We start from the raw sequence: 20,679 nt of genomic DNA on the forward strand, positions 1-20,679 counted from the left end.
ACAAGATACTAAACACCAATTAAAACTACCCACGTTGGAGATTATCTGAGGGCCAATGTCACTGTGCCAAAATGTTGAAAGCACAAAGAATCAAGAACTTCTAGTGGCATCAGATTCTGTGTAAGAGATCACTGCATGAAATTAGAACAAGACCAACTTCCACTGTTCCTGCATTTAATATAGCACAATCAAAGTAAACAAGGCTTGGCTACTCAACAACACTGTCTCCCAATCCCTTTGGAATATATCTGAAAGGAGTCCAACTAAGACAGTACAAGTCCAGATTACTTCAGTTGTAACCTTAAATGAAACACCAGTTTCATGCTGAATTAAAGTCGATTTATTCCTGTGGGAATTTTTTCAAAAAGAATATCTATATTTCTGGTACAAAGTATCAGTCTAGTATTGCAACGTAGGAGACGAGGAAAAGATGAATAGTAGCTACAGCTAGGAGACCCTCAGTCTATATTATCCTTTCGAAAAACCTGGAAGATACACATGAGACCAATCTTTACAGTTACAGGGGACCCCACAGACATTCTTGAGAAATAAGTAACTTATAATGAATTAAATTCTTATACACATGATCATTCTTTTCATTGTCAAGTGAGTGCTACCAGCTGGTTACGTTAAACTCTTTAGGGAAGAACTTAGCACACCATTAGCATCACTTTGATAACGTGACCTTGACCCTGAAGTTACTCCGTGACAACATGATGTTCACACTGAGACAGGGATTACAGGGATGTCGAGGAACTTACGACAAAGTGGAGCTATTGCATATGACAAGCTTGCATGGAAATGTTCAGTTTGGGTGTAGAACAGTCACACTACATGCATACTTTGTTTGCACAGTCCAGCATACACACGCACACCACAGGCACACTCGTCCCACGTTGTAAACGCATGGTCTACACCTGTACTTGGCACACACAAATAACTCTTGCTCCCTGAATGCAAAATCTCATACATCAGATACACACCCCTAACATCTAATGCTATGCTGACAATGTTTTTTTTATTAGAAAGTTGGTTAAATGTATATTATATTCTTAACTTTGCACATACAAAGAAAGGTCTATATGGCAGAAGGTAAACACTTCTGTGACAGATGTCATTACAAAAGTGGTACAAACAATACTGGAAATCTCACATTGCATGCTCAAATGCAATGCAACAGTGCTTGAAATGATTTTATCTCTCAAAACAGTACAGCGCAATCATTCATATTATTTTCAATGTCTTCACACAGATTAGGCCCAATGAAAAAAAATGGCTTGGTTACAACCTCACCTTCTTTCAAAAGTGCATTTTTCTCCTTTTTACATCAAACTATGACTCCATGAAGCTAACGCAAATTTTTTGGTACATATTATGTGTGATTAACACTGAAAAATATATCTGATAAATTTTATCAAGCACCATATTAATGATTTTTGTTCCAACTTTGCACCCTTTGAATAAAAACACACAGCTTTTTGAACTTTTGACACAAACATTTTTGCTATCCTATCAACATGTGAGCTACTCCTGGCTGCTAAACTGGTGACCACTGGTGTTCCGCATCACTGGCCATCAATGTTAGCTCCAATACCAAGCTCCCACTAAAGAATACCCCTTGGCAATGAAATACCTTTCACCACCTAGCTGAGGGTAATCAAAGCTACATCTGGTTAAAGTGGTAACATTTGTGTCAGGTGTAAAAATGGGGAGGACAGGGTGGGAGCTTTAGAAAGCCACATGTATCACTACTGCAATGCCATTGTCCTACTACCTAAACGCTCTTTCCATTCCTTAGGGAGAATGTCATTATATTCTGGGCAGGTTTACAGGCCTAATGAACAGCTGCATCATGTGATGTTGCATATACAACACAGACAATTGGCCCTAATGAATAATAAATCAGCTCTTCACCAGCTTACAACACAAATGCTTCTTGATTGGCAAATGTCTGCAGTTCGTAACTGTTCCTGATGAAATCGTATGGAAACTTTGATGATTGACACTTGTGCTCCCTCTAAATTGGTTTTGTACGTCAATTCAATTTTTCAATTTAGAACAAAGTCAAAATATTTTTGTCAACCAAGTAAATACATTGTATACCTGAAAAGATGCAAATGAGTTCCATCCAAAGAAAATTCTGGTCTTTCATCATGTTTCCTGGTGATTGCACATCTGCCAGTTTCTGTGACATTTTCTTTTAAGATAATGATCCATTTTGCCCCAACATGACATAATAATTCAAACCAAAGCTGGAGTGAATTAAACCCGCAAGTTCACAGTGGATATTTATTTTTTGGGAGCCGAACTCATTTACAGAGGCCGTTCAGCCTTGAGTGGGCGGACAATGTTTGCTCACACCCACAAGCCTGATGCACTGTTACTCACAAGCTCCTTGTCACTGCCAGGGTGGGACAACAGGAAAAGGAGTTGTCCCTACCAGTTTGGAAAACTGGAATGACTAAAACAAGAAACCGGTGTATCATCAAGACCAGTAACTGCCATTTTCTCTACAAGCACCAATGTAACAAATATTTCTCTTGCACTTTTCTGGAAATGTCTCAGCAGGTTGTTGCACTATCTCTGCCTGGCTTTTTGTATGCGAATGTGTAACTGAAGACAATAAGGATGACTTACCATTCTTACAATTGTAGTGCCGTGAGACATTTTTTCTAGACCATAGGATAATATTGAGAATGGTTACTGGGGTAAAGGGAAGTAACAAACACTTTTATCCTCTATGATAAGGTAATACTAATCACCAGAAACATATATCACCTCCTTTAGTATTCAATGGCCATAATTCAACGTATAAATATTCTATTCCTGTTGTATACAATACAAAGACTATTTAAAGATTAATAGACATGATCAAGAAGATAATGAATAAATGTAATTGTTCATGTCACTTTGACAGATGGGATGTCCATTAATAGCCTTATGATAATCTTCAACATTTTACTGTCTACTAAGAGGGGTGTCTGCAGGTATCAAAGTTCATTAGGGGACATATTGCATATCTCTAGCTCTACATCTGCGCTCTGGAAAAGAGGTAAACTCACATACATGAATGATACATGAAGATATTTTGCCAAACAATGGTTCCCAGCCCCTTTAGGCTTCTGACGATTTAGAGAAACTGCAAATACCTTCTGTGTTAAGTAACGGAAATTAGGTTTACCTGTATCTTTCTTAGCTTCAATTATGACGAATGAGTCCAAGAAGCGAAAACAATTTACAGTGTAACATCATTTTATCAATGCAGAGTGTAATTAATCAATGTGCAATGAATTTCAGACTTAGGTTTCATTCTAATATAGGACTACAATGTTATCTTGATAGACCTAGAGAACTTTAGTATCAAGCAATGTTACAGTGCACAGTTACAACTGTTTGTGAGTTCATATTTTAACCATGTTTGGAGCAACAGTATACTTGTTTATAAAATTAAGTGAAGGAGTAATGGCAAACTTGTTGGCAAAAATATTACTTTACACTTGGGACAGCATCAAATAACATGTCAGCTCTATTAGGAAGTGAGCAAAGTACACTGTTTAGTGTTTAACAATGTTAAACTTACATAGAAATGATTCCACTTATATAGAAATGATTCTGCTTTGTTTTGTGGTATCAGTCCCAAAAGATCTCTTTGCGATAGTTACACAACAGTGAAAACACAACTGTTCACCGTACAGTCGGATCCACTACAACTACTGAACGTACATAACTTACTATCAAACTTGCAGACTGGCCTGAATGTTCACAGACCGTGAAAAACAATTTCACTTGCTAGTTTGCTTGCAGATGTGACGTCCCTTGCAAATGCACATAATTCTGCAAAACGCAGGGGCGCAGCCGATAAGATTTCTTTGAAGAGCGATTACCACTGTTAACGAAATCGCGCCTCAAATTGAAATTGGTGTAGATCCATGCATATCCATACAAGGCCGTTTGAAGGCGTCTTTGATCGGAGTGAAGATATTGATAATTGCACAATGTAACGCTACGTAAAACAGTGTCAGGATGGGTGTTGTCAGTTTCAAAGGCCACAAAAGCCATGCCTTTGTTTACTAAATAGCACCGGTAAACATCTGCCCAGTGCGCATTTGCACTCTCCGTCCACTTAACAGTTACATACCTTGAAATTTAGTTGAATTGGTTCCGAATCGTCCAGAAAACGGATACTACATGAGTATTCCGTTTGAACTTCACCCTTCGTACTTCTTTTCCGGAACATTTTATCCGGTTTTGTGAACAATCCACACAAAAGATGCTGTCGCGAGAGAGAGAAGAAAAGCAAGGCTGGCTACCGCATCCAAGTTGTCGATGAATCCCCAACCTTGTTTCAAGATGGAGAGCGAAGCAGGTCACATGACTCAGCTAGGTCAAGGGTCAACGGTCACGGCAGGTGCTCCACGGCACGCTCGAGTCGGTTATCAGCTGAGATTGAGGTGCCACTGCTCTTACTCTTAAATTTTAACAGTGTACGATATATTTTGCATATTGTTATCTAATATACATTGTATTTGTCTCTTATATATAGGTTCACACAGATATGCGATGAGTTTAGGTTTGCCTCGTTTTGAGACGGATTCCGGAATGTAACACGTGGTAAACAGGCTCAGGTAGTCTACTGCATCTACGGCCTTGAACAGACAACACCAACAGTCTGAAATAGAAGCGGCAGCGATAGCGCCATGATTTTAATCATTATGGGGGTTTGTGGGTGTGGCAAGTATGTAATATACAACGCAAATGCACGTGCTGCTGCGATGGTGACGCAACGTGCGCGGGAGCTGTAGCGCAGCTGTCAAATCACTCAATAGTCCTCTGTGCACGATATCTCCGCATGTACCGCACTGTGTCAATCAGGATTAATGGACAAGTAATGGTTCTGTAAGCACGTTGCGCACGCTATCCACGCGCATGCTGGCAGTGTAAGGTCATCACAGTGCGAAGTGTTTGTCATGAATAATCGACTCCATATTTTTTCGTATGTGGGACACTTGGGAATTATGCACATTCACTGAAATGATGGGGATTATATATATATGTGGAACACCTTTGATAAGTCACTGATCATGAAGTACTGCAGTACTTGTGTGCATCAAGAATGATTAATGACTTCACTGTGATCTATTTGCCCTCAGCATGTCTCAGAAAATTAAGTTACAAGGAACATGGTGTGAATTACGTTTGGACCACATTTACAGTTTTACAAAAGTCATCAGAGCAATGCTGAACTTATTTACTGATAAAAAATTAACAACCAACACCAAAATTGAAGTTAATTGCTGTTAATTAACCAAAGCACTCACACCATGTCTCATTTGCACCCAATTTCAGACACTGATGGTAACGTACGCATATGCAAGGGAGGTATCTGCATAGGTGGATCGAGAGGTGGTGTGCATGGCTGTGCGCCCCTCTTTTGTCCTGAAATTTTGTTAAATGACCAGTGAAAATCGTGTGAAAATGAAGTGTGCACCCCTTTTCCTCAATACTCACCCTCCCAAACCCCCTTTAACAAAAAGCTATATCCTCCCCTGACCTTGGATTAAAAATGGGAACAGTTGGCATTCAAACTGGGCCACAGAATTATCATTTTGTGCCAAATTCAGATGTTCTGTTTCCCTACATTCAGAGATCTTGTAACATTAAACCTGTATGTTTACGTTCAGTAATGCAAAACCTTAAGACTGAAAGGAATTGTCCGTCTTCACTGGGTCAGTATATTTGTAGAATACAATTTGACACAATAATGAGCGGTAGTGACAGGATCTGGGAATGTTTCAATTAAAAATTGTGACTGTTTACTGACATTTTTGCTCATGATGTTGGGTAGAAGCAGATTTAGATACCAGTCCATGAAGAGTGTTCATTGCAAAGATTCAAAGACATGTAATAAATAGATTTATTGTTTAAAGATGATGATTACATCCCATAATGACTATTTTCCAAAAAAAGAATTGAAAATGGATTAAGGAACAGATGGCCGATGGTAATCTGTCACCATGTCTGACTGCATATGACTCCTTCACAGTGCTGTGTAGTTTAAGCGATAGCTACTGATGTCTTCAGTTACAAGTCTCCATAGTCTTGAAAAGTTGTGACCCATGAAGGTCTTAGAGTAGAATAGGCCTTCAGCAACCCATGCTTGCCATAAAAGGCGACTATGCTTGTCGTAAGAGGCAACTAACGGGATCGGGTGGTCAGGCTCGCTGACTTGGTTGACGCATGTCATCGGTTCCCAATTGCATAGATCAATGCTCATGTTGTTGATCACTGGATTGTCTGGTCCAGACTCAATCATTTACAGACCGCCACCATATAGCTGGAATATTGCTGAGTGTGGCGTAAAACTAAACTCACTCACTCACTTGACACTTTAGTATTAGAGATTCGCACAATATGAAATAGTTGACAGTTTGTATCCCACTCACTTCATTTATGTTTCTTAGGTTTGTCAATACCTCATTTATGTTTCTTGGTCTCTGCAAAGTGGTAAACGTCTGAAACATAACTTCAGTCATTCCTCCGACATTAAGCTGGCGTACCACGATGAACTCTAATACTGTGTAAAGCACTGTTAAATCTAACTCACTGAATAACCTAGTGGCTTATGCATTTAATGTGTCCCCAAAAAGCAGTAAAAAACCTTAACTCACTAACTCACTCACTCACTAACTCACTCACTGACTTACTCACCCACCCATCCACTCGCACATGATAAGAATGAATATGTTTCAATACACTACCAGATACCAGTTTGGTTCAGGTGGTCTGATCATACTGATTTTTGTTTAATGGGGTAGATTAATTTAATTTGAACAATATTTGACGTACAAGTGTCAGACTGACATGTAAATGCCTCTTTTAAGTTAATTTCAATATAATGACGAGTTTTAGGCTGTAGTTAATGCATACAAATTGAGTTCATCATCTGCCATTATCAGAGTTGGAAAGCTTTGGGAAAAGGGAAGGGTTCTCATCATTGAAAACAGAAATTCAAAAGCAAGACTACAACAGTGATGCTGAGATTTAGTTGCAGCTTCACAACAAAGATGGAAAGCAAAGTTGGTATACCTACCATGATTCATAGCACTTAAACAGAAGAAAAAATTATTAGATAGGAAAATCAAATTCAAAACATTCATTTCCTCATCCAACCTTTCAACAGTTGCAAAAAGTATAAGGTATGTTTAGCAGGTAGAAGCAGCTGATATCTGTAAGTCATGGTCTAATTGTGTTAGTGGTGTAGTGTATTTCAGTTCTCATACAGGAAGGCCCATGTGCTATAGTCCAACTTATGTTAGGTATCACACACACTGCTCACATGAAATACTATTAGCATGCTGTAATATAGAGGGAAGTTTGGAATGGGAGAATCTCCAACTTCCTGTCAGCCATCCACATGTGGATATATCTTGCACATAATGATTTAGGCATATCAGTGGCAGTCCTAATTATCCATAGACATGTGTGGTTAGAATTTTCTTCAACAAACGTCAAAAAGGAATGTTTTTTTCAAGGTTGAAGTCTTCAGCAATGAAGTATTCACACCAGACTATGCATGATAGGATTGCAAGAGTTAATTCCCCTTAATTAGATTCCCATGTGGAACACTTGTTTGAAGGAAATGATGTGATTACAAGACTATTGCCCAAACCTTGAAATTTTCTTCATTAGGGTATATTAACTTGTTGTAAAGTATCTCTTGTATGCTGAACTGATTTTTTGCTCCAAACAAAATTGTCAGAAAATTGCATGTGGTAGCCGAGGGTTTACGGCATTCTCTCTTTAAGTGACAGTCCTTTGTTCAGTTGTCCATATGGGCAAGACCTATTAAGGTCCCGGGGTAGAATAGGCCTTCAGCAACCCATGCTTGCCATAAAAGGTGACTATACTTGTCGTAAGATTCAACCTACGGGATCGGGTGGTCAGGCTTGCTGACTTGGTTGACACAGTCATTGGTTCCCAAATGCGCAGATCAATGCTCATGTTGTTGATCACTGGATTTTCTGGTCCAGACCCGAATATTTACAGTCCGGCGCCATATTGTTGGAATATTTCCGAGTGTGGCATAAACCTAACCTCACCTCACCTCACCTCACCTCACCTCACCTCACCTCACCTCACCTCACCTCACCTCACCTCACCTCACCTCACCTCACCTCACCTTCACCCCACGTTCACCCCACGTTCACCCCACGTTTCTGGTCCAGACTCGATTATTTACAGACCGCCGCCATATAGCTGGAATATTGCTGAGTGCGACGTAAAACTAAACTCACTCACTCACTCACTCACTCACTCTTGATTGTCATCTTGCTTCACATATATTTCTAGCTGTTAAGAGGCCTGACTTCTTCCTTAAACAGGTCAAATGAAGGTAACTGTACATTCTAGCCTTGTTTTAAGGCTGTACTGAGCTGTCCGTGCTTGTATAGTAAGTCAGTCCTTTTAAGAGGCAGACCCATGAAGGTCCAGGGTAGAGTAGGCCTTCAGCAACCAGTGCTTGCCGTAAAAGGTGACTAAGCTTGTCGTAAGAGGCCACTAACAGGATTGGGTGGTCAGACTCGCTGACTTGGTTGACACATGTCATCGGTTCGGAATTGCGCAGCGTAAGACTAAACTCACTCACTTTGAGAGGCGAATCTAGATAAGGGGACAGTAAATCCATGGACCCCATGTTAATGTCTGTTATTTAGGTTTTTTTATATACACATTGCTATATTCAGTTTTCAGTGAAAATGTACTGTTGAATTTCATTTTAAACAAAAGAGTAAATAGAATATAGTGAAATTAAAATTGTGAATCGTCATACTTTTACCTTGCCAACTGAACTTTTTAATCTCAGAATTTTATTCAGCATAAAATAAAAGTTGTTTAAGAAATAGTTTCAGATATCTTCATTTGTGTGCATTACAAGGAGTTATGCACATTACATGAAACACCAAGAACAAGTGGGGTTGCACATGCAATTGTTTCACTATATTCTAACGACTGTGTAATTTAGTGGTGAATGTAATTTAGGATTTTGGTTACAGGTTTTGTTTGATATTGGATATATATTCTACTCTAAAGACGTTAGGAGAGAGCTGATCTGTTTGGCAGTAGTTCAGCTGTCATTGCCGTGACATTAAGAGAAAATGAGTAATACTATGATTGAATTTGCTATTGTTCTTTTGCCACTTTCAGAACCACCGTAGGAAAAGCCATAGCGAAACAGGTAAAATACAAAGGGCATGCCTGGAAAACCAAGTTCAGGTGTGTGTGTCTGTGACAATGAACAATGAACACTGGTACAAGCAGCCATCATGACTCCATGTTTCTTGTTGTTATGGAGATACTAGTATGGGTCGGAGTCAGTCCTAGGCAGGGATTTATGGTCTGGAAAGTACTATGTCCTATGCACAGAAATATTGACAATGGACACAGCATTACTTATGAACGCATCCAAGATCATGTGTTTCGGAATCATTTTGATCAGGTAACAATATGCTATCACTGCATTTGCTCCTAGTTGGGTTATCGTGTCATTTGCAATTTAATTGCTGCAACCAAGGGATGAGCATCGTACACAATCCAATGACAGCAACCGAATTACAACAATATTACAACATGGTATTAATAATAATATTCATGTGTCTGGGATCCTTTGAAAATTATGAAGAGGAGTCCCAGGGACCATAAAATACAGGACTCAAGGTAAATCCCTGCCTTAGGACTTGTTACAGTAGGTGAAAAGACTGGATCTGCTGCCTGGTCTTTGTAACCTTGTTTGTTGTGGTATTGTACTTGCGTAACATCGACCTCATAACATGACCACTGGTTTGTGTGGTTTGTGGGTCAGTCACAGTGGTCAACAACTGGAATAGTGCTGATTGGTGTTCAGTAACAAAGGAAACACTGTAAGTGTATGTATCATGTAATTTCCAGGTGTCCTAACAGAGGTGGTGCTATTGTATGTATCAAGTTTTAACCTTTCATGAGGAGTGGTGGGGTAGCCTAGTGGTTAATGCATTCGCTTGTCTCACTCACTAACCTTTTATACTTTATATTTTTGATAAAGCTAACTGCATTAAACAGGCATTTGAGAAAGTTACGCTGTCTCTATACTTCGCTTATGATTAAGCAGATGCACAAAGAAGAACGGATTCATCATATTATTTATGAAAAACCCATCTTAGAAAGTTTGCCATGACTGTTTGAAGAAGAGTAAAATCTTCCTCCATCTGGCTTGTAGCTGCAGTGGCAGTTTGCAGACGCTGATGACTTCCATCCTGAGGCCAACAAGGTGAAGATGGGCAAATCTATTCCACTTACAGATGAGGTAGGTGGAGACACATACATATACTAACAACTATTTCAAAAATGTTTTTCCATAATTATTAAAGTTTCCAATCCTAGGCCAAGTTGAAATAAATTTGTATTTGTGTATGTTTCTTTTAATGTAATAAGTCTACAAATGTACATACGTGAAATTGATTTTTTATGAACTGTGTGATCTCACTTGGCCCTAACCACCTCAATGTATGGAGAGAGTTAGATTTCCCAAAGATGTGGCATGAAAAACCTCCTGGTAGAAACAAACTGTTGTCTTAAGAAGTCTGTTTGTTGTGCTAGTTTATGAAAAGCCTCTAGTGGCCAGGCTTAGATGTGAAGGGATCATGAATAAACCTAAAAGAACCACATTGTCATTAAGCTAGCTACATTTTGTTGATGATGGCTAGAGGTGATCCACAGTACCTCATACTTGCCTTAAGATGTAGTAAACATGATCAGGTGGTCAGACTCGCTGAATTAGTTGATGTGTGTCTTTGCAGTCTAAGTAAACTTATCCTCAGTACTTTTCGTTACACTCCACCACTGAGTCTAACAAAACCTTATAGGAGGTCGCATCAGGTAACCTTTGAGATTGGCCAATGAGAACACAGCTTATCAAATCGTGAAAGTGGACATTCGCACATACCTTTTGAACTTTTTATCTTGAAAAGGTTCATACCCAAACGATTCCGAATGCTATTTAGTGTACGATAACTTCCGGGTGATGCACACGGCGCACGTTACAACCATGACAACGGTGAGTAAACAGTCGCTGAAAATAGTGTTTTTGGCAATATTCAAGGATGTCATATTGTGGAAATATTGGCTAATGGTAACCATGTCAACAGAATCCCCAAAGCGTATATACAGCTGGTCAAACAACTGTGTTATATACAGATTTTTGTTTGTGGAGAGATCTGTGTCGGTAACCTGAATATTTTGAAAATCCCTCCGATCCCTAAATAGTAGCCGTTGTCTGATTGGTTAAATCTATGTAACTGTCTCACGTTTTATTGGACGGTTATATGTAGCTCAAAGATTACCTGACGCGACCTTCTTCTAGGTTTTGTTAGACTCAGTGGTGTAGTGTAACAAAATATACTGAGACTAAGTTTATTTAGATTGCGTGTCTTTGTATCCTAGTTGAATATGTCGATGTTCAATCACTGGATTGTCTTGCACAGACTTAATTATTTACAGACAGCTGTCATATGGCTGTTTCCAGTGTTATATGACACACCAACCAACCAAATGGAGTTTACCCATCCTATTTGTGTAAAAGAACAGCAGTGGCACAAGAGCGTATTGATGACATTACACCTCAGAACTTAGTGTATTTGTGTTTCAGTTCAGATCAGGGTCCTAGCACTCATGCTTGCTGTAACAGTCAACTATTATTATTAAATTGTTATTTCAGTGTGTGTCCAAGATGATTCAGGATCATTGTCACCCACTGATATTGGTCACTGGTGATGCTGGCTACCAGTGGTTTGCTGGTTCCAGTTTGGACTGTTTGATTCAGCTGAACTACTGCCAACAGCAGTACACGATAACAAACCAGTGTGTTCAGAGACTGTTGTTATATAGTCTCTGGCATAGTGTAAACTGAAACAATAACTCAAAAACTGTTCAAGGCTGAATTAAACCCAGGTTGCTCCCTTACACACTCGATGATGATAAAGAATTAATTTTTGCAGGACAGAATTCCCTGGTTGACATCTATCCACCAATACATTAAAACGTAAGTACCAGTACAGAAAACTGACTCATGCTTATTGCTTATCTCCTCTTCCCTGGTGAAGGTAGTGGAAATACCTGAAATCCCTTGAAGATCCCTTCAAAAGAAGCGGCCATAAAATACACGCACCCACATGTAGCCTCCCTTGTTTTCCACGCAAACAGTCGTGTGACCTGCCATGCTCTTCACTCTCTCCTCATCATCCCATGTGGGCGACTGGAGGTACCTTAGGGTCCCGATACGGCGATAAGTTCTTTCTTTATTTTGATCTTTAAACTAAATTCTGCTCGTATACGGTATTTTGATTTGTATATGCATTGTAATTTATCAAATTTGTTATTATTGTGTCTTTATTAATTGAGACTTAGTCCCAGTTGATGAAATCGTGTCTACTATGTAGATTGCGGCTGTTGGCGGTTGATCTTCACTTAATTTGTCCGACGTGCAAACCCATATGTTCTTCTAATAATCATTGTAACTTTGCATAGAATTGTCTGATTCACAATTTACTCTCTATACACAGTCTGTTTACAGATGTGCTAAGGACAAGCAACGTCGACTTGCATTAATCATGTCTGAAACAAGTGATTTAAATGTGGGTAATTGTTTAACTACATGTGCTGAGATTCATTCCAGTGAAATGTCTAGTGTTTCTCTGGGGATATGTCTGGGGTCCGGTGTGTCGTCCCCTATACCTCAGAAGAGATCCTCCTCAGAAGCAGAGCCGTCACAATCAAAGAAGTTTACGTCATCTAAGATGAAAACATCTTCCAAATCATCGCAGAGTCATCATTCTTTGATGAAGAAATTGTCCCTCTACATGAACGACTTATCTTCAATGAGTTGCCATTGATCCTACGCAACGAGGTAGGTATCAACCAACACAGTCATTGGACGGAATCTCTATATCAACGCCGATGGCATCTCTCAACCCTGAGGAAAATCGACAGACAACGCAGACTTCGTCGTCAACGCCAGTCACAGCAGACAACTTTACAGTTCAACTGTTGCTACACGCAATGCAGCAGTTCGAAGCAGGCGCCTTCTTGCAACAGTTTACAATGCAGATGATGAATTTGATGGAGCGGCATTTTGAAGAAGAGAGACGACTGCACTCGTCATCATCATCGACTGCATCTCGGCTTGAGCACTCACGCCGGAGGATGAAGAGGACGTGTATGCATGCACTCGTGAAAGAAGATCGTCGTCAGCGTCCCCTTCTTCACGTCGCAGTCGTGACAGAGATCCACCAAAACTGAGTGAGTGCACTCCAGGAGGGAGGATTCAAGCTCGCGTGAGTGCACTCGCATGAGTGAGGATTCGCGCTCACATGAGTGCACTCACAGGATGACTAGTCAACGCAGAAGGTCTTCTTCAGTCTCCCCAGTTCATCGAAGGCACTGTCGACAGTCATCACCCCCGTTAGCCGTGGATGCATATGGGAGGGATCGTCAACGCGGAATGAATATTTCACACTCATGGAGGGATGAAGATAGATGTTATTGAGCGTCATCATCGGAGGAAGCCCTGTTCTCGGACTCTGAGGTCACATCATGGATCACGAATGGACTTGACTTAGCCTCACCATCCAAGGACTCCAATGAAGCTAATACTTACATGATGAGGGATGACAACATTGATACACTTATGTTCCCGCTGATACATCCGATAGCTACGATTCCTAACGTGTTTCAACAACAACGTTTCCCTTTACATCATATGGAGCCATTCGTCAGAGCACCGGACATTGATGAAGCTTATAAGATCATCAGTCCAGCCCGAAATAAATCTTACAAGGTAGATGACAAGAGACTTGCACAGCTCGACACTACTTCAAGGCGTACTTTCTTTGGATTGGCTCATTTGAGAGCCATCAACAAGACTCTCATTGCAAAGTTCAGTATTCTGGATAATGAGGAGGACAGAATGATCCTGTCAGTTTTGGAAAGAAGGATCAGCTTTTTATGACCGATCACTTAGCTTCTACTACTGAGGGATTGAATCTACTTCGTCGATAGGGGCTCTTGTCTACAGTGTCGGAGTGAGAACTTTACCAAGCCTCTATATTTCATGGTCAGTGCCTACTCTCTTTGATGGGAAGTTTGAAGAAGTAGCTAGGACGGTTGCTCAAGATTCCAGAGAAGTCATGATGATCGAGTCTATGGACACTCTGACATCAGTACTTAAGCAGACAAATCAACGCTACGCCCATAAGTCCAAATTCTCCAGGGTGCAAAGAGAAAGAGATAAAAAGTTCAACATCGCCCCCAGACATCCAGCAGTGCATCTAGGGATGGAAGAAGAGGTCATTAATGAAGATCAGGTTCGGAACGACTGGAGTCTTCCACTCCCAACCGTTCCCATACAACCATCTCAAGTGGGTGGACGTCTTCAACTTTACTGAGAAAATTGGAGAATCCTCAAAGATGACTACGTCGTGAAGATTCTTAGAGATGGCTACAAGATCCCACTGGGGGCTTCTCCACCGCTCATAAAAATACCAACTCCTATCATATATGCAATGCATCAACTAGGCAAGTTGACTGACGCCATAGCAACATTGTTGAAGAAAGGAGCAGTAGAAGTTATACAGCCACAGAATGTGACACCCGGGTTCTACTCCCAAATCTTCCTGGTACGCAAGAAGAATTCCATAGAGAAATTTCGACTTACCGGTTTATGCAACATGAAGGAATTCAACAAGAACTTCCTTCAAAAACCAGAACATTTCAAGATGGTTCATCTTCCTCAGCTAAGACTCCTCATCCGTCCAGAAGATTATCTTGCCAGCATCGACTTACAAGATACATACTTGCACATCCCGATACATTGAGAGTCCAGTAAAATATCTGCGCTTCCTTTTCAACGGTCAGCATTACCATTGGAGGGTCCTACTGTTTTGAATATCTTCAGCCCAATGGCTGTTTACACGGGTAACCAAGCCCATAGTCAACTATCTACACCTGAGTGGGCTACGCAGTGCCATTTATTTGGATGACGACATACAAGCGCATCAAGGGAAAAGTCAACTCAGACTACAGTTAGACTTCACCATCAGGCTACTAACACAACTGGGGTGGTTAGTAAACCACATAAGTCGGAACTGGAATTTCAGTGACATCTCAAGTTCCTGGGGATTTGTTTCATCACAACATTGAATTAGATTGTCATCCCAGAGGACCGGTGGGTCAAGATGCAAGACATGATAAAACAAGCTCTACTCTCTCCGTTGACTCTCCAACAATGGCAGTGTCCACTGGGTCTCCTCACATCAGGACAAGATAAGACCAGAAGAAGAAGACTGACAGCTGCATACGTTACAATGGTTCTTGAATCTTCATCTCAACAACAGAGGTCAGATTCCGCTCCCAGACGGTCTGAAGCCTTTTTTTACTTTGGTGGACTCACCGATCAAACGTTTGTGCAGGGACTTATATGGTAGAGCTGGCATTCAACAACCATCTCTATGTAGATGCATCGTTGCAAGGATGGGGAGCTCATCTAGATAACGAAGTAGCACTAGGGATGTGGACCAAAGAAGAGAAAGCTCTTTTTATCAACCAGCTGGAGATGAAAGCGGTCGTTCATGCTATCCATCACTGGTCAACAATGTTGAAAGACTAGCTACTGATGATACACACAGACAACTCAACAGTGGCCTTTTACATAAACAGGGGTCAGCGAGATCACCATCTCTTCTACACCTGACATTTCATCTCTTCGATCTAGTTGACAGTGTGAATCTCCAAATAAAAGCATGTCACATACCAGCAGCCTGCAACATCATGACAGATGGCTTGTCTTGTCCTCTTCCTCCATCACCAACAGAGTGGATGCTGCATCAGGAAGCGTTTCAACTAATCAGCCAGACATTGATCACCGCAAATAGACTTATTTGCAACAAGGTTCAACAAACAGACAACTTTTGTATCACCAGTACCAGATCTGTTAGCCTGGGCAACAGATGCCTCCAGCATCCCATGGGAAGGACTAATTCTCCAGTGTTGCTACCAAAAGTCATCAAGAAAACAAGACAGACCAAGAGGCTACAACTGGCTTTGGTCGCACCCTATTGGCCAATGAGGACATTGGTTTCCAACACTCATAGAGGAGTTAGGACAACCAGCGCTACAAATACCAGATTGGGAAAATCTTCTCGTCCACCCCCACACAAAACAGGCACACGACAACCCTCTTGTATTCCCACTTCACGTGTGGAGCGTATTAAAATCTTTTTAAAACACAGGATACTTGGCTAGAGCAGCGAAAGCAGTTACTTTAGCCTTGCGGAAATCTGCTGGCACCCTATATGGTGACAAGTGGAAGTGGTTTGAGAGGGCAACATATCCGCAGATAGCAGAATATTTGTGTCACCTACAACATTCCAGAGATCTGAAAGGCTCTACATTATCTACATATTTGGCAGCTCTCAGCTCAGTCGTCACCATGGAAACAGGAACCAAGCTGACTAGAGTACCTGAGTTACTTGCCTTACTACACTCTTTCAAGTTGAAAGATCAACAACGTAGATTTAGAGCTCCAGCATGGTATTTTAACATTGTATTTCAACATCTCACAAGTGATACATACGAGCCACTTGATCGGACCTCAATTGAACTGCTAACTCAGAAGACACTGTGTTTACTTGCCTTGGCTCTAGCTGCATGAATGTCAGAAATTCATGCTCTAGACTCTTGAGCTTTGATGCAAATCATCAACAGACAGCCCATTTGGGCCTACGATGGGATTATATTGCGAAAAAACAACTGCCAGGTCAACCGGATAGACAATTCCATATACGGCATTATCTTCAATTCTAGGACAGCATGATACTCAAGATTTTTTGTTATGTCCAGTCAGAGCATCGAAGATATACATCACATGTACTAAGTCTAGAAGGCAACGTTTCAACCGTCTGTTTATTCCTATATCCACTGAGACACCTACAGAAGTATCCTGCAGCACTATCTCAGTGTGGATCAGACCTGTTATATTGAGAGCCTTTAAAGCAGCAGGATTGGATCCTCTGTGAGCTTCCAACCCACACGAAGTCAGAGCCTTGGCCTCTACACTAGCGCTACATGGTGTTTGCCAACCATTATCTGTGAGACATAGCCACGGAGGACGTCTCTGGCATTCATCAATTTGGGCTTCTTGTCTTTACTCAGCAACTAACAGTTCCCCGAAGGCGCTGAATTCACTCACCCGTTTTATCACATGACTTGAGGAAGCCAGACGCTTTGCGGAGTATAATGGTGGAAAGTTCATGCACACGTCTTAAACAGACTAGCATGAGTGATTATGTAACTGTACTTGTACATAAAGAGGGTTCGCAACTAGTCTTGATTTCAATATCCTGACATTTAGTTGTGTCAGAAACTAGCAGGACGCTAGTTACTTTCGATGTACGTTTCAATCAACGAAGCCTTCTGCTGAAGACAAGTTCAACTGGATGTGATCCCCCTAGAATCTATAATGAATACTAGAAGAACAGGACCGATTTATCGCCGTTACAAGTTCCTGTTGGGGAGGGGAAATTATTGGACATAATTTTGACAGCCAGCAGAATCCAGTGTGGCCTAACCCACCGCCGATTCCGTCGGATTCTGTGAGCAACAAGCATGAGTCAGGATAAGGAAAAATATGTGATTTTCTGAATAAAATTGATTTTATACTTATCCTGACTCATGACAAAAGCCCTCCCAGCCATTCCACACAGGCACTCTGAATTACCATATGTGCGTGTCGGGCGATGTACAAGGAGAGAGAAAAGAGCATGGCAGGTCACATGACTGTTCGTGCAGGAAATAAGGGAGGCTACACATGGGTGAGTGTATTTTACGTTTGCTTCTTTTAGAAGGGAACTTCAGGTATTTCCACTACCTTTGCCAGGGAAGAGGAGATAAGTAATAAGCATGGGTCATTTCCATTGGTCACCCCTTGTGAGTAACATGAGTTGCTTGTATTCTAGATTGCCCGTGAAGATCAAGGTTAGAATGGATCTCCAGTAACTCATGCTTCCACTCATTAGATACCAAGCCATTCACTCGTTGCATAAATGTGGTATTACATGGGACATCATTTAGTATATATACTGCAGCAATATCACCCCAAGGGACATCTCAAAGGAACAATGTAGTCTGTCTCACAGTCCCTGAACCACATTATTTTGCTGACTGCCAAGCCTTCTCTGCAGTGATAGAGCCTTAAATGAAGCAGGTCCAGATTTCCTCAGGTTCTGAGTCTCTGGTCTTCCTCGGGCTCCTTTTCAATTAAAGTGGGTTTGTTTGTTACAAATCAAAATTATATATATTCAGAGACTAAGCCTTAATCTAGGAACAGTGGTTCAGCATTTTGAGCTAAGTTACCAACCCCATCACCTGAAATTTCATTGAAAGTTATATGCTGTTTATATACTGTTATATACTTCCTTCACAGATTGTTCACTGAAGGGAACAATGGAGTGGTCACATGTTCTGCACTGAAGAAAATGTATAGGGTGATTCTCACTTCAGGGGAGGTAACTGCTGATAATGGTGCTGAGAAGCTTCCTGTTCTGTTTGTGAATTTGAAGGGAGAACGTGACCTCATTATTAAGCGCATGGAAGGTCGTTCAGGCCACTTTATGCCAGTGTCTCTTTTGGATTCACAACTGGCTATACTAGAAGAACCAGACATGTCTGAAGAGGCTGTAACTGTTTCCATTGACAACAGCATCGATGACATTGTAGCGTTGGTTATGGAGGAGTGTGAGAAACGTCTGAGCAGATCTGTGAAAGGTGATGTGTCATAACCTGACATGTCACTGTATGTTAAAAGAGTCCACAGTTGATTGAGTGTGGAATATACATGTTATCACATATTTATCACATATGATTACCAGAATTTGATTAGTGCCAGCACACAGTTGCAGCGGATGAACAAGGGCAAGGTCACAAGCTGTTCAGTTAAATTTATAACAGCTTCCAGTTCACAGGTCCTCACAGTATGTTATGTCAAAACCACTGCTGATGAATCATGAGAATTTGAATGGAACTCTGACAGAAAACTGAAGCTCGAGATGTCGACAGGATCTTCCCATAACACTTACTGGCTTCATTTATCTTAAGCAATGATTCTTTCACTCATGAACCATTTTTGAAAGAAGTTAAGTGAAAATGTTTGGTTTAATTGAGGGTAATGCCTGTACATGTCTATATCAGCACTGAATATTACACATTTGACTTCTTAATTGGTACAACTTACACTGATAACTGTAATTTGCTCACATTAAAAGTACATGGATGATAGTGAGCACTGAATTGATTCAACCATTCACATCATGTACTATGTTCAGACATGTATTAGTCAGATTGTGGTAGCCTACATATTCAAGATATTGGGTAATATCTCTCCTTTACGACCTTTAGTCAGCATATAAGGAATATCTGGAAATATGGTCAAACCCCTTCATAAGCCCCACAAGAGAAATCCCAAGACCATTTATATTGTATGGTCCATAGTATTTATTTAATTTTAAAGTTACATGCTAGTTTTAATTCTCTGTCTGTGATCATCTAGTTATTTTGGTTGATATCTTTTTATAATCAAATTCTGTTATTATGAATGTATAATTGTGACTACAAGTCTCTCACTCACTCACTACAAGAGGTGACCTAATATCAGTCAACACTGATCACCACCATTCAACACTTTTACCGCTCATCTCTCAGAGAGTAAGACGGTGCAATATTTTTTTAGAGATGAGCTTGGTAATTAGATAGGTCTGGTGGTGATAACTTTTGGTGGTTTTGCATTTGGGAATAAAATAATTTTACTTTGAAATTGGTTGTAGAGCTCCTTCCAGAGCAGAACTTTAAAAACTTTCAATACTCTCCTTCCACTTTGTGAGGATTCAAGAACCTAAGAACCTCACCAGTACCACTCTATTTCCAGTATCAACATTACTGAGGTATACCAAACAATGGAAGCACTCGGGCAGTCTGTCATTGATTTAAGCATGCTACTATATGCATAGTTTATGTGTACACGTTTTCATAGAACGATGTGAAGAACTAAGTGCATCCGACAGTCATAACTTGTTGACATCTTCATGAAGGGTATTTTACCATTCTGGGGGATATTGATGACATTGTCCTCTTGTTTTAACCTGTATCAAACCACAACTCTAATCCTTCGATAATAAACCAGAGGTTGAACTTTGGAGGCCACAACTCCCTACACCCCCAATGTTAGACCATACTCAGAATCAATCAATGAATATCAATGAATATCATAGTCATTGTGAAAATGAATTGCAGAGGTGTTACAATGAGCAGCGTGTAAGGGAGTTTTTGGTACCTAGAATTAGAAGTGTTGTATGGACAGGGTAGACGATCACATTTTTTTTTCACATATACTGAGTCAATGTTTGTTCTAACGTGGCATTGTAAATCTGACTGAGAATACAATCATTATATTTTTACAAATATATTTTTACTTTCAGCATTGTTTTGAATGACTTGCTGATCATGTTGTACCAGAAATGTTACATCTTTGACATTGTGCAATGCAATAAAGTCAATGGAATATTGGAGAGGACTCTGTTTGTTCTGATAAAGCAAGGTGGGTTT

The 20,679-nt window shown here is 40.5% G+C and overlaps 2 protein-coding genes across 16 annotated transcripts in view; one reads left to right on the forward strand and one right to left on the reverse strand.

Moving 5' to 3' along the window:
• The window catches only part of LOC137278260 (FERM domain-containing protein 5-like), a 93,537-nt gene extending 88,861 nt beyond the window's left edge, over positions 1-4,676 (reverse strand). For 7 of the 12 annotated variants that reach the window (XM_067810494.1, XM_067810490.1, XM_067810496.1 and 4 more), the window contains exon 1: positions 4,139-4,676. In XM_067810494.1, coding sequence (XP_067666595.1) covers positions 4,139-4,237 — 99 coding nt within the window. In that variant the 5' untranslated portion in view covers positions 4,238-4,676. The remainder of the gene's footprint in view (positions 1-4,138) is intronic. The other 5 variants (XM_067810501.1, XM_067810500.1, XM_067810497.1 and 2 more) reach the window with 2 other exon arrangements.
• Positions 4,380-20,640, forward strand: LOC137278265 (probable gluconokinase). 4 transcript variants are annotated; one of them, XM_067810508.1, is made up of 5 exons: positions 4,380-4,451; positions 9,202-9,232; positions 10,250-10,336; positions 12,027-12,070; positions 18,506-20,640. In XM_067810508.1, exons 3-5 carry the CDS (start codon positions 10,307-10,309, stop codon positions 18,858-18,860), a joined length of 429 nt encoding a protein of 142 aa, XP_067666609.1. In that variant the 5' UTR covers positions 4,380-4,451; positions 9,202-9,232; positions 10,250-10,306; the 3' UTR covers positions 18,861-20,640. The 4 variants fall into 4 exon arrangements, with proteins under 4 accessions (XP_067666609.1, XP_067666607.1, XP_067666606.1 ...); XM_067810506.1 differs by lacking the exon at positions 4,380-4,451 and adding an exon at positions 4,544-4,993; XM_067810505.1 differs by lacking the exon at positions 4,380-4,451 and adding an exon at positions 4,580-4,735.
• Positions 20,641-20,679: the final 39 nt, after the last annotated feature.

This window comes from Haliotis asinina, chromosome 3 (genome assembly GCF_037392515.1).
Source record: "Haliotis asinina isolate JCU_RB_2024 chromosome 3, JCU_Hal_asi_v2, whole genome shotgun sequence".
NCBI lineage: Eukaryota > Metazoa > Mollusca > Gastropoda > Lepetellida > Haliotidae > Haliotis > Haliotis asinina.